The sequence below is a fragment of the Siphateles boraxobius genome, unplaced genomic scaffold (genome assembly GCF_051911475.1).
Source record: "Siphateles boraxobius isolate OS27281-9 unplaced genomic scaffold, OSU_SipBor_1 16, whole genome shotgun sequence".
NCBI classification, from domain to species: domain Eukaryota; kingdom Metazoa; phylum Chordata; class Actinopteri; order Cypriniformes; family Leuciscidae; genus Siphateles; species Siphateles boraxobius.
The window spans coordinates 1,730,033-1,744,947 of record NW_027508766.1 but is presented as its reverse complement, the minus strand read 5'-3'; the positions used below and the strand labels follow the sequence as shown (position 1 = coordinate 1,744,947).

Here is a 14,915-nt window from a genome sequence, read left to right as displayed (position 1 = left end):
TACTATAAACTAATATGAATGATCAAGGTACAATTGTATTGCTCAAATATTAATACATGCAGTAAAAAAAAAACATATATTGTATATTGCATAATGCATATCGTTCATGAAAGTTAATACATACTTGTTAACACATGGGACTTGCAAAGTGTTACCTATGAAATTTACATATGTTTCTAGGTAATAGCTAAAGAAACACATATTTGACCTGTAATATTTTAATATCTAAAATTATTTCCTTTAGAGTTCGTTCTGTAGAACTTCTCATTTTAATATATTCAATATATTCATGGAATATGACTTTAGATAATAGCCTTCCAATTTTAATTGTTTTTATTAAGTGAAATGTTTGAAAAATGCATGCAGTCTGACCTATGAGTCTGACACCTCTGTTATAATCATAAGATTTGCTCATATCATTTCCTTTGTCTCGGTCACGTGTTCTCTTTCATTCATGTTTCACTTTACAGTTTTGCTGTAGCCTAAATCATGGAACCTATGTCATTTGACTATGTCAACTGTGTAAAATGTTGCTCTCTTTTGTGTAGATGAGCTATCAGTTGATGAACCCTCTGCTGTAGATACTGAAAGCTGCTAATGTATGGGGGAGCTTTGCGAGGTAAGCGAAACTCCACAATGGGTTCTTTTAACTTTCTATTTATCAGTGAACCCGACAATCATTCATTGACACTAATCATTGACCCTCATTTTGCTCTGTACAAATGCAGAGATAAAAGAAGTGAGGTTTGGTTATGTGCAGTTCTTTAAAGACCGAGGGAGGTGTGGTGAAATAGGTCCCATGATTTGAGTTAGCTGAGGTAAACGCCGCCCCTACTAACTAACAACAACCAACTCGTCAGTTGAGCTCAGACTGGAAGCAAGTCAGCTGACCGCACAGGGTTCAACAAACAGCCATGTACTTTCTGCTCAAATTTGCGCCGCTGTTTTTAGCGGTATCCGTCTGCCACGGGTGGCTCTTCGGCGACTTTGTTGGAAAACAGAAAGAGCTGGATGAAATCTCTCTCTGGCCGCTACCGCAAAAATTCCAGTCGTCCGCTGTCGCTTTTAAACTCAGCCCCGCCAGATTTCAGATCGTCCACGCGAAAGAGTCCTCCGCCGGACCGAGCTGCAGTCTACTGGAGAATGCATTTCGCAGGTACTGTAACATATCTCATTTATATTTATGCTGACGTTGTCTTATGAAAGACGCTAATGTTGAGTTTTAACAGGAAGTAACAGTTACAGAATCACGCGCGATTCATAGCACTCAGTCAGCGCGCCCCATCACGTCAAACATACAGTAAAGCAATCGATTTGGGTTCATGAACTGATCATTTGCCTTGCAGATATTTTGAATACATGTTTGGCGAACGTAAGAAGCACGAGAAGAGCCGAAAGAAAGCGTTTGATTCCGATCTTGTGGAGCTTAAGGTATGGATCACAGCAGCTGATCCGGAGTGCGACGGTTACCCGAGTCTGCAAACCGACGAGTCATGTGAGCTCTTCTCCCTTCCGCCTCTGTGATCCACAACACCGTAACCTCAGTGCTCTCTAATCCAATAGAAGATGGGAAAATCCAATAATAGACACCTGTTTGTCGGAGTTGTAATCTGGTTAATGTATTAACGCGACGAGGTCTTTTTAGATGTAGTACCATTTGACCAATGCAAAGTATTCTGTTACGTTTTTCTTTTTAATGTTATCAAAAAGAAACACTTTGTTTTAAGGGGTTATTGTTACGTAGTTACTATAGTAATAACTGTAAATTGTGCACAGTTACGTGCAACTAACCATAAACCAAACCCTAATCCGTTAACAACTACATACTTAATATATAGTAAGTAACTTAATATTACTCAGTACTTAAATGTATAATTACTGTGTAACAAAGACACCTTAAAATAAAGTGTAGCCGTAAACGGCATTATCAAAGTCAATCACTGTTTCTTCAATCAGATGTGTTGTGATCAACCTGTGTGGGCTGGGCGTGAGCCAGTGAATAGTTTGGTTGTCTTTGTAACTGTGTAAAATTTTGCTCTCTTTGTGTAGATGAGCTGTCAGTTGATGAACCGTCTGCTGTACTGAAAGCTGCTAATGTATGGGGAGCTTTGCTAGGTAAGCAAAACTCCACAATGGGGTTCTTTTAACTTACTATTTATCAGTGAACCCAACAAAATATTACTCATAATTTGAGCAGCAAAACTGTTTTCAACATTGAAAATAAGAAGAAATGTTCAGAGTACCAAATCAGCCTGTTCGAATGATTTCAGGATCAAGTTCAGGACACTGAAGACTAGAGTAATGAATGCTGAAAGGAATGCAATTTACAATATATTGCAATAGAAAACAGTTATTTTAAATTGCCATAATATTATTGTTTTTACTGTATTTTTGATCAAATAAATGCAGCCTTTTTGAACATAAGAGATGTTTTTGATTCAAAAACAAAAAGAAAATCTTTTGAACATTTGAATGGTAGTGTAAATTTTACAAACTTCTCTAACAAACACAGACAAACTTTAAAGTATTTTCTTGATGACAATTGTAGGACAAATTTAAAATAGGTCACAGGAACAGCTTACCACGTTTAACAACCCCATATACTTTAAGATAGCAGTTCAATTACATTTCTATGCGATCCCAACATATTAAATTATGAGAAGAAGAGACTGCAGTCTTTATATCCTGTCCATATAAGATGTTTTATCATTGTGTGGTTTCCTCATTTTGTAACTTCTTCATCTGCTTATTGTTGTAAGGACTGGAAACATTCAGTCAGTTGGTCTATGAGGATGACTATGGAGTTGTAAGTTCAAAGCAAACGCTTATTTGCTGCATTGTTGTACTTGATTAAGGCCGTGTGTCCACCAAAGCGTTTTTAGCCAGCTGAAAATGCTAGACGCTCTGCTGAAAACGCATAGCTGTGGGCGCTTGAGAGCGTTGTGGCAGCGCAGCGTTTTTTCAGTTGAGACGATTCGTTGCTATGATACAGAATATCTGCAGCACAGTTTACTTGTAACTGATTTCACAGATAATTTGTTTCATACTAAAAATGAATTTTTCTTTTTTAAAAGCTCTGCTCTGCTGGTTGATGTCGTTGTACAGAAAGAATGTTGTGACAGTTGGTCAGTGTGGTATTTGTCCCGCCCCTCCTCTATTGTGATTGGACGGCTGGGTAAAAAGTGACAGTGATGAGCGCTGCGTTTTACCCAAAGTTGAACATTCTTCAACTCTCGGCGACCAGTAAAAAACGCTGGGCGCTTCAGCGTGAAAATAACGCTCAGCGCCTCGTTACGAGTATGGGGTCTCTGCAGAACAAAACTGAGCGTTTCTCAATTTGTGGGTGTTTGCAAACTGGTGGGTGTTTATAAATCATGCAATGAAAATGATGCCTTTCACCTAACCCTACCCTCACTGTGACATGGGCAAATCAGGTAACGCGGTCGAAAACGCCCCTCTGTTTATGGCCTCGCCCACTGATCTGGAGTGCCGAAGTTATGACGTCACTTTGTAGGACAACTCGGAAGTTAGCGCACATGGGTTCCCTCGATCGAAAAGCTATGCATTTTCCCCATAGACTTTTGGAAAATCGCAAAAAATAAGATCTGTGTTCAACAAAGAGTTGTGACCCTTACACGTTTTGTCTATCAAGATAATCTTTACAAGTTAATCCAAAATTTATAAATTTTGAAGCCTATATAAAGTTAAAAATCCACAAGCAGACCCAATAAAGTTTAAAAAAACCACAAGCAGGTTTTAACTGGTTTTATTGCATAGATCAAAAGTGAAAATATTTAGAGGCTTTGTTAACCACAGACCTTATTTCAGGCGCTTTAGCAAAAACCCATTCAAAAAACCCATAGACTTTAGGGCGAGGGAACCGGAAGTGCTAAATGCTAACTCACTTCCGCGTTTTGGCCTACAAAGTGACATCATAACTTCGGCACTCTATTACTGTCCTGCAGAGACCTATATTTGCTCGTTACGCTCATGGCGTTTAAAAAACGCGGCGCTCCCATTGAAAACAATTGGAATTTTACGCCAGCTGCGTGAAAAAACGCTTTGGTGGACACCTAAGGCTTTCTGTATGAATTAATATCAATTATTGATCCGTCTAAGCTCTTCTCAAATCAAAGCATCTTTTTGTCTTCTCAACAGAATAACATCAATAAGACAGTCATCTCAGATTTCCCACGGTTTGCCCATCGAGGGATCCTCCTGGACTCATCTCGCCACTTCCTGCCACTCAAAGTCATTTTGGCCAATTTGGTGAGCTGAAAAAAAATTCTTTATAATGACAGGCTTGACATAAAAACATACATGGGTCTAGAGGGGCAATTTCTTTTTTACCAGCAAAATTGGCTGTGATTAATTGGTGAAGACATGTGTCAGCTAAATAGCTCAAGGATGTTATTTTATTTGTAAGACTGTAAAGTCAGGTTCTTTACATTCATGACAGTAATCACAAGACAAGATGATGCTCATCACAAGGTTTGTCTGTTAAAAATTGTGGCGAGCGCTAGAGCCCGACCGATATGGATTTTTGGGGGCCGATGCCGATACCGATATTAGGGAGTAAAAAAAGCCCGATACCGATATATCGCCGATATTATTTATGTGTATATTATAATACTGTAGCAATATTATTTGTGTATTATAGTACAGTATACCAATCAAAAGTTTGGACACTTTCCTATTGGTGTGTACAAACTTTTGATGGGTACTTTACACATGAGCTATAAACAGAATAAATATATTTTATAAACAAGTTTTGCAATGATCACTCAAATGTGGTAATCATACACTTGTGTGACAGATATGTAATGGAGGCAGGGGGAATGATAGAATGAGAATTATACAGCTGAGCTGTAACCAAACTAGTTTGCATTGCATGTTATATTATATTCTATTCTATTATATTCTAAATACTGTTGCATAATCTTCACTAACGACTTTGTCTTTTAATTTAGTCATAACTTGTATCAATAAATATATAAAAAGTGTCACTGACAAAACCTTATTATCTTCTATTTTTACTCTTAATTCCTCTAATCTCTACCAGTGGAGGAAGAACTCAGATCTTTTTACTAAAGTAAAATTAATAATATCATAATGAAAACGTTTTTAATTACATGTACAGTACTTTTATACTATTTTAAATAATTAGTAAGCAAAATGTACTAAACGTGAAACTAGGCTACTCTTAATGCAAAATGGCCCTATATAAAGTGTTATAATTATATAAATTTTTGGAATATTGCTTGATGTTGTAACGTAGCGTTATCAGGCAGAATGAGCTTTAACACGGTGTCTACACGGCCGTTATTGCTCGCGTCGCAACAGCTGTTTACCCGAGACAAAGCAGAATCAGTTTACTGTCGGAGATCGCTCGCGCCACGCATTTTAATCAATGTTTCATCAACCAATTGCCTTAATAAATAAGAAGTAGGCCTAAATATAGCAGACAATATAATCAGGACTTCTCAGCTGCGCGCTTGCAATAGTCACAAGCTCACACAATACGTGACAGAGGCTTGTAGCAGAGAAATCAATTCTGTGAATTACACTGCGCAAATCACAAGTAGGCTACTACCCACCGGATGAAGAAGGGTTGGCTCTCAGTCTCCACAGGCTACACAAAATATTCATTTTATTTTATTTTATTTTTCGTGTTTGCATTTATGAGGAAAAAACAATGTTACAGACGCGACAGTTCAGCACTACGGACGTGAGCGCTCTGAAAGCGGCACTAATGCTTTGAAACTTTCACATAGACATCAAACAGAAAGAAACAAAACCTTTCGTTTCAAAGTGAATTTCGTTTTGTATTAATTGTATCTTAATTTTAATCAATGTTTCATCAACCATTTGCCTGCATTTAATTTATAAGAAGTAAATATAGCAGACGATAGACAATCTCGACACGGAGGCGCCTGCGGGTGAACTGGAGCTCGTCTCATGAACCGAAACTCAGCGTATAGACCTGAGAATTGAAATATATCTATATTGAAATGTCTACTTTTAAACAGAACAATTCAAAACGAAAGACAGACAGACTCATGTAATCGTATGAAATGTGCATTTCTCTCTTTCGCGCGTTCACTGAAGATCGCGAGTCAGCATCGTCAACTTCATCTTTGGCTGACACTGACTGAAAACACTAGTTTATTAATAAACAATTAAAATGTCTCCTTGCTATATTTGTTGTATTCATAATCATTACTTTTGCCAGTTCTTGTGACAGCTTTTAGGTGCTTTATTGGCAGCGCACCCTTACATGAATCACCACACCGCATTTTTAAAAATATTCATTTAATGGCCATTATAAATGCCGATACCGATAGTTAGGAAAATGCCTAAAATCGGCCGATACTATCGGCCCGCCGATATATCGGTCGGGCTCTAGCGAGCGCACAGTGGTGAGAATGTTTGTCCGTAGCTTTGTAATTTGATCTAGAATTAAATGTTCCTATCAATGGACATTGGTGCAATGAATTTCCCAGGTTTTGAAATTCTTCTTATTCCAGTGTTCAGTAAAGAGACATCTCATTTTCACAGGAAGCTATGGCGATGAACAAGTTTAACGTATTCCACTGGCACATTGTGGATGATCAGTCATTTCCTTATATGAGCCGTACATTCCCTGAGTTAAGTCAGAAGGTGAGTATGTGATGCACACACACATGACCTGTTTTGGATTCAAGTTTGACTGCCTCAGGGCACAAAATATATTGTAGATTTCATTCATACAGGTTGTTAGTGGTTTGCCTAGCTAGAATCATAAATCATAAAAATCATAAAAAACTTTTTAAATAAGTGTGGCTCCAACTCCTATTATCACTTATGTTGGTGGTTAACATTATGTAAATAGGTAAACACAAGTTAATGTATCAAACTATAATTACACTGAAACATTTCAGGTTTATTTAAAGACTTAAAAAAGAGAAGGCATCTTTTAAAATAAATAAATTTTAAATAGTTTTTAAATGTATAGTTAAATGTATATACTTATTTTGTATTTTGCTGCATTGAAAGCAAAAGGTAAGGAATAAAAATGTACAACAAAATGATGATACTGCCGTAGGACGTGTCAGTTTCCTTTAGAGTAGACATTTCACCTTAAATCAAAAGCATAAGCTTCAGTTCACATGCTTTGAGTGTAGAATCCAACTGCCACTGTAAAAACTGACTGGCGAAGTGTTTAATTTTGTGTATTGATCACGTTTTCCCTATTTGTCTTGTGACTGACAGGGAGCCTATCACCCATTCACACATGTGTACACTCCATCTGACGTGAAGATGGTCATTGAGTTTGCCCGTATGAGGGGGATCCGGGTCATCCCGGAGTTTGACACCCCAGGACACACAGAGTCATGGGGCAATGGTTAGTTTGGGCAAGATAAATGAGAGATTTATACAGTCATATTTCAGTTACCGATTAATAAAACTGTTTTCTCTCTGTCGCTCCTTTCCATAGGCATGAAGGGTCTGCTAACGCCCTGTTACAGTGGTTCTACTCCTTCTGGAACATTTGGGCCGGTGAACCCCATCTTAAACTCCTCTTATGAGTTCATGGCCCAGTTTTTCAAAGAGATCAGCACTGTCTTCCCTGATGCCTACATTCACCTGGGGGGAGACGAGGTTGACTTCAATTGTTGGTGCGAAAAAGAGAGGCTTCTTACCCAAATCATTTTCCAGAATATGAACCTAATGCCAATAATCATATTGTAAATCACACAATACTTACATTCTACTCATTGTTCCTGTAGGAAGTCTAATCCTGATGTTCGGAAGTTTATGGAGCAGCAGGGCTTTGGCACAGACTACAGAAAACTGGAATCCTTTTACATTCAAAGGTCAGAGCTTCAGTAAAGTCAGGAAGTCCATTTATTTTGGCTTGTAATATAAATAACAAGATGTTTATGATAGTTTGCCTATTATTTTCCCCCATTAATATGTAATTGTAGTTATAGTTTAATATTTATTGTCTTCCTTAGCAATTGTGTTAAAGTATGAATCAGAACACAATCTAGCAAAGTTATTCTTACATTATTCATCAATGACAATCAGGTTACTTGACATTGTGGCTGCTACCAAGAAAGGTTACATGGTGTGGCAAGAAGTGTTTGACAACGGGGTGAAGGTAAGGCTCATCTCTTCTTATCTGTATGAATGTGCTTGTGCTGTTAGAAAGTAATGTAGATCCATAAAATTCATATTCAGACTTTACAGTCTTATTGGGAACTTAGTTAGTTAGACGAAGCTGTTAGTCTAGTAGGTCCACAATGTCTTGTAACTTCAAATGACTTTAAATCAAAGCCTAATCTACTTTAACCTTCTTAATCACAAATAGCCTGACTTGCATGCTTGCTTTTTCACAAGCCACTGCTAACATGCCACTAAAGTGGCATTTTTAACTGTGCTTGCAAGTAAAGGTATTTGTTGCCTCGTAACAATTAAACAGCCAAAAAGAGAGAAAAAAAATTAATTTGAGCACATAATGTGCTTTATGCATGTTCCAGCTGAAGGATGACACTGTTGTGGAAGTTTGGATGGGGAACAAGATGGAGGAGGAGCTACAGAATGTGACTGGGGCAGGATTTACAACTATTCTTTCTGCCCCTTGGTACCTGGACTACATTAGCTATGGACAGGACTGGCAACACTACTACAAAGTTGAGCCACTCAGTTTCCCTGGTTAGTTTCTTCAACCAAAGTCTCATTTAGTTTGTTTTAGCACCATTAGTTTACTACTGATTATCCTCTAGTGATCGTTTGCAATTTAAAGTTAAGAAAGATGGTCCAGATTATTAAGTTTAGAGTTTTTTTTAAATATATTTAAAAATATAGGTTTTTAAGCACTATACTTTTTATAAAATTTTAACCTGGTTTTTGCACTGAAAATTGTGCAAATTACATTTGCCATGTAAGCTGGCCTGGTGTTAAAGGAGAACTCCGGCGGAAAATGAACCTGGGGTGTAATAACACATTGGTACCGAGTCGACTGTTCTCTGGGATTTGTTTTCATGATAATCGAGTAAAGAGTTTTATCTCTAAAAACTGTTTAGCTTATAACGCTAGTATATGGGGCATATAATAAGTAAAAATAGATCGCTAGTTAATACCACTAACAAGGCTCAAAATAGCCCCACACTAACACGGTAGCTTAATGAGGGTCTCTACATACAAACCGAAGTACTGAGAACTTTGTAAGTGTACAGACAGTTTAATAATAATATACTTTATAAAGACAGTACCATCGCGGAGCCATCTTTGGAAAACAGTCTCGACCAGTCGAACCAGGAACGCCATGCTACGAGCTGAACTGTGACTTGGAATCTCACAGTTCAGCTCACTTAGCACGGCGTTAGTGGTTCGACTGGTCGAGGCTGTTTCCCAAAGATGGCTCCTGCCTGTATACGCGATGGTACTGTCTTTATAAAGTATATTATTATTAAACTGTCTGTACACTTACAAAGTTCTCAGTGCTTCGGTTTGTATGTAGAGACCCTCATTAAGCTACCGTGTTAGTGTGGGGCTATTTTGAGCCTTGTTAGTGGTATTAACTAGCGATCTCTTTTTACTTACAGTATTATATGCCCCATATACTAGCGTTATAAGCTAAACAGTTTTTAGAGATAAAACTCTTTACACTCGATTATCATGAAAACAAATCCCAGAGAACAGTCGACTCGATACCAATGTGTTATTACACCCCAGGTTCATTTTGCGCCGGAGTTCTCCTTTAAATCACAAATAGGCTTGGGGGTTGAGGATGTTGTCTGGGTAGAGATGGTCTATAGACCTTATGCACCAGAGAAACGTGGGCGCCGTCATCTTTAGAATATTAGGTGCGTTCCATTCGACCGTAAGTGGACTGCGAGGTGGACTTCACAGGGTATTTCGCCATCTTAAGTGAGATTCCAATCCGAAGGGAATGAACATGTTCTGTTCGAAGGGCACTGCAAACGGCGTAGGGAATAAGGGAACATCGATACATCACTTCACAGGAAGTGGAGAGCGAAAATCAACCAACTGTCATTGTGCATCGCGTCACCAGTCTGAACTAACCATAGAGCAGAGCCGTTGGAATAGATTTTAAATTTAAATTTCTAACGGCTCATAGTTTACGTATGCATTGAGTATTCATAAATATTGTTATTATTACACAAACTAGAGTATTTATGAACGGTTGGGGTGATTAATGTATCTTTAGGCCTATTATATGATTTTAAATTAGAAAGGAAAGTAAATTACAAAATTTTATTCAGTTATATCATAATCTGCTTGACCCTGTTGTTGCCTTTCTTTGATGACGTTGCAGGGCATTCCAAATGAGAGATTATTGTCAGCGAAGTCCACTTCAACTGATGTACCGTGTTCAGGGAGTAGGGAGCAGTGAACACTGCGTAGGGACCCTGTCAAATGGAACGCACCTATTGTCTTTGAACTTCCGGTTTCGCGGTCGCTCTGTATATTTCTATGGCATCACTGTCGAGGAGTAATTAGCTGGTGAAGTGGATTTACTTATTGTAGAGTTAACAAATGTTATCATGAGTATTGTAATGTTTATCATAAGCATTGTAAAGCAGATGTCTTAACAAATGTCGACCGGGAAATATTTTACGAGCAGTTCATTCATACTATGCAAGATCGCTGTCAAAATACAGACCGGAAGTCAAAAGACAACGAGCGCAGCGCTGAAAAGGGGCGGGGCTACATAAGGTCTATAGAGTGGTGCAGGTATGACGTAATTTTGCAGGCAAAAACACGGAAATGCATTTTAGCGAATTTAGTGATTTGGCACTTCCAGTTCCATAGTCCCTAAGTCAATAGGTTTTTTAAATGGGATTTTGGCTAAATGGCTGAAATAAGGTCTGTGGTGAACACAAGCTCAAGACACTTTCACGTTTTATTCTATGACACAAAATACATTAATATTACCCCACTCGTGATTTTTTAAAGCTGTTGGGTGTCTTAAAAAAGGCGGTTGCTCACAAGTGGCTAAATAGGACTAGAGGCTGTCGAGGAGATTAAAAGTCGTCATGCTGAACAAGTAAACTCATTCCACTCTTCTAACTTGAGCTTTCTGGGAAAATGTTTTTAGATACAAACTAAAAAAACATGTTGGAATTTTAGTGATGGTGACGTTGAAAAGGCCCGCGATGGTGTAGTTCTTTTATAGCCTACCCTTGAGCTTTTTACTTCTGGCGACTGCATTTAGGCTTCAAAATTCATAAAAGTTGTGTTCATCTGTGAAAATTATCTTGATGGACAAAACAAGCAAGTATCATAAACTTTTGCTGATCACAGAGCTTGTTTTTTGCGTTAATCCAAAAGCCTATGGGACAATCCTATTGGGTTTTTGTCGAGGCATCCAGTGTGAGGCTAACTGCCGGATGGCCTACAAAGTGACGTCATACCTGCACCACTCTAATGAGTAACACCAGCATTTTAATGGAGGACATGCGCTCTTGTCATCGACCATGGATTGAATATATAGAAATTCCTGTAATATCTGTGTAGTTATTGTAGTGATTAATTGTGATTCTTTCAGTCTCTTTATAGCTTGTCTTTGTTTGTCACTAGTAGGTTGTTGTGTTTAGTTTTAAGTAAGTATGTTAGAGTGTTTGAGCACCCTGATCAACTCTTGCCACATCTTGAGTTCAGTTGTTGAAGACATTGTAAACATCTTTTCGTGTACACTTTAGAAAGAATGCGTTTCAGCAAGTGTCACTAGCAATTATTTACTAACATTAAAAAGTTTGGGGTCGGTTAGATTAAAAAAAAATTTATTTGAAAGACGTTTTTTATGCTCTCAAAGGCCGCCTTTATTTGATCAAAAATAATTTATTTCTGAAAATAAAACCTCACCTTGAATTTTTGAGTTCCTCCTCCACCTTGCTCCAGCCTTGTTAAAATCAATACACCAATATCACTGCAAAAACATGCCTACATCTTATTAGATGCTATTGTATGAAACAACAGTTTTAAATGGATAGAAATAAACATTCAGTCATTATTTACTCACCCTCAAGTTGTTCCAAACCTGTATGAATTCCTCTTTTCTGCTGAACACACAAGAAGATATTTTGAAGAACATGGGTAACCAAACAGTTCATGGGCCCTATTGTCTTCAATAGTATGGAAAAAATTGTGGCCTATGAACTGTTTGGTTACCCATTTTCTTCAAAATATTTTGTGTGTTCAGCAGAATAGAGGAATTCATTCAGGTTTGGAACAACTTGAGGGTGAGTAAAAGTAAATGATGACAGGATTTTCATTTGGGTGAAATATCCCTTTAACTGTTGTCATGCCATTAACTAATGATCTAATGAGAAAGCATGCATGTTGATTCAGAGTCAAAGATGAGCATCTTATAATATGAAACTCATGGGCGTATTTCTTTGGATTACATGTAGTGCCAATTTTGATAAACAGTAATTATTTTTATCACAATTGGTAATTGATTTGTCATCATAATTTAAATATATTGTATATAAATATTGTATAACTATATTTTGTCACTTTAAAGCAGCTATTTATTGTGACTAGTCTTTTATTACTGTGCTGTCTCAGCTTGATAAATTTGGTATCTCTGTATCTTTGACAAAGTAAACCTGATATGATTATGAAGCATGAAAAGCCTTGTAAAGACCTTAAATGAAGTCCATAAGAATTTGTCTACATTGATGTGTGTCCGTTTGTGTTATACTGTACATGCGTGTGTATGTGTACACGTGTAGCTGAAAGCCGACACACAGATCCATGTGTGGAAAGAACGGCCGCAGTACCAAGATGAGATGGCGCAGGTAACGGCGGCTGGTTTCAGTGCTCTTCTCTCCGCACCCTGGTACCTCAACCGCATCAGCTACGGCCAGGACTGGGTGAACATTTACAAAGCCGACCCCCAGAATTTCACTGGTGTGTGTCATTCGCAGATAAAGATTATGTGGATTTATTCGATAGCCTCTGTTTCTGTTCGACCTGTTCTGTTTCTAATTTGTTAAATCAAACAACATCTCAAGGTTTGGGGTAAAAAAAACAAACATTGACTTTTCACACAATACATGATTAAGCTAGCCATGTTGTGTCTGTTAATGGGTCAATCTGGTGAATTTTCTTGTTTAACGTAATTGAGGTTGGTTTAAGGTTTTTAAGGTCAGCCACACTGAATCAAAAGCAACAGTGAATAGCAAAGGTGGCATGTGATTTTAGACAATCATTCATCATCACATATCCTGAAATCATTGAATAATAGTTCTTTCAGTCCAAAGCTTTGTCATAGTAATGGCATTGTCAGTGACCCGTTTTCCTCAAGTAGATATGCAAACAAACATGCTTGTCACGTGACTATGGCACTTTGTACAGACTGACAGTCATTAGTCTATTCGGTGACAACCCAGTTAAAATAGTTTTCTTTGTCTCGTGGTATTCTGGTGTTTGTTTGGGGTGTTTGACATATGGATACAATAGACACATATAGTCTTACTGCTTAAAGATTCAGTCTCAAACTGGACCAACTCTTGCTTCGTAGTCGGACCATTTTTTTTATCCTTTCAGTGTTGTAAAACATTCAGTGAATTGAATTTGTTGCCCACCCATGAAGGGAAGTCTTGTGACAGCTTCTAGCTGTTTGAATAGTCTTGCATTAATCATTCTTACAATTAAACTAAATCTATATACTCTTAATTATGATTTTTTAATGGTATTTTGACAACAGGCACAGATGCACAGAAGAAGCTGGTGATTGGAGGAGAAGCTTGCCTCTGGGGAGAGTATGTAGATGCCACCAACCTCACTCCTCGACTCTGGTATGACTGCAACCTTAACTAAGAACATATAACTCAACTGTACCAACAAGTTTCAACACAAAGACTAACCATATACAAACAAGTGATTAATTAATGGTGCAATATGTAAAACAAAAGTGAAAGCTAAATTATGGAGTTTGTACCAAAACTGAAACCAAACCTATTATTTATTTGTATATTAAGAATTATGTAAATATGTGTATTTTTGTTGTTGTGCCATTGCAGGCCAAGAGCCAGTGCTGTTGCTGAGAGGTTATGGAGTGATAAAAGCGTGACAGACGTCAGTAAGGCCTATAATCGTCTGGTCCAGCATCGCTGCCGCATGGTCAAGTGAGTTAAACTATGACAAGTGGCAAATTCATTCATGCAATCCCAGCTAATAATACAACATGTGGTTCCATTTATCTGTTTTATTCTTGCGTTAATTAATATGTGTAATAGTCATGATGATTAGGAGTCCTGTGTTTATTTTTGGGTTTATTTGTTTTTATTTATTTTTTAGATTCTTGATTGCTTTATTTATTTTTAATGATTATAACATTAATTTCTTCCAAGGCAGTTTTCAGGTTCGGTTAATTTCTTATCTACTAGCCATTTCCACTAACATACAACAATGCAAAGTAAATTCTAAAGATTTGCACAGGCATATTTTTGTATATTTCACAGGTGAAAGTGATTTTTTTCCCCTTTTTTCCCCCAATCAGGAGAGGCATTCCTGCAGAACCTCTATTTGTTGGCCACTGTCGTCATGAGTACAAGGGCCTGTGAACTTCAGGATTTAGTTCACAGTAGACAATTAAAGGGAATCACAGGAAAACACTTTTTAAAACATCAAACCATGTTAGCCATTCCAATACCATGATTTGTTGTTGTATGCACTGAACCAGTTATCCAGAACTTGATTATAATTTTTAAATACACTTCTGTACATCTGGATTATCTCTGTAGGCTCAAATTGTATTAAATGGTAATGGCTATTCTTGTGAATAAATTTTATGGAATTTGAAGTCTTTGAAACGAGGTCTTCTTTTTAATTACTTTCCAAAGCTAGGTATGTTATAAGTGTTTTATAAATTAAATATTTAAATAAAACATAAACAA

General features: G+C 37.5%; 1 protein-coding gene across 2 annotated transcripts; it reads left to right on the top strand.

Moving 5' to 3' along the window:
- Positions 1-811: 811 nt before the first annotated feature.
- On the top strand, positions 812-14,821 carry hexb (hexosaminidase B (beta polypeptide)). 2 transcript variants are annotated; one of them, XM_077231065.1, is made up of 14 exons: positions 812-1,156; positions 1,347-1,495; positions 2,050-2,115; positions 2,760-2,806; positions 4,159-4,269; positions 6,559-6,660; positions 7,252-7,384; positions 7,478-7,658; positions 7,770-7,856; positions 8,071-8,143; positions 8,523-8,697; positions 13,724-13,814; positions 14,040-14,144; positions 14,519-14,821. In XM_077231065.1, the coding sequence occupies exons 1-14, from the start codon at positions 915-917 to the stop codon at positions 14,580-14,582; spliced, it is 1,626 nt and encodes a 541-aa protein (XP_077087180.1). In that variant the 5' UTR covers positions 812-914; the 3' UTR covers positions 14,583-14,821. The 2 variants fall into 2 exon arrangements, with proteins under 2 accessions (XP_077087180.1, XP_077087179.1); XM_077231064.1 differs by lacking the exon at positions 8,523-8,697 and adding an exon at positions 12,747-12,924 and having other exon boundaries at positions 833-1,156.
- Positions 14,822-14,915: the final 94 nt, after the last annotated feature.

What these genes read in the sequence shown, in the direction of transcription:
- hexb (XM_077231064.1), top strand. Translation starts at nt 915, where the DNA reads ATGTACTTTCTGCTCAAATTTGCGCCGCTGTTTTTAGCGGTATCCGTC. An exon ending in GAGGTTGACTTCAATTGTTG is followed by an intron (nt 7,659 to 7,769) that starts GTGCGAAAAAGA and finishes TTGTTCCTGTAG; the next exon opens with GAAGTCTAATCCTGATGTTC. An exon ending in CATCGCTGCCGCATGGTCAA is followed by an intron (nt 14,145 to 14,518) that starts GTGAGTTAAACT and finishes TCCCCCAATCAG; the next exon opens with GAGAGGCATTCCTGCAGAAC.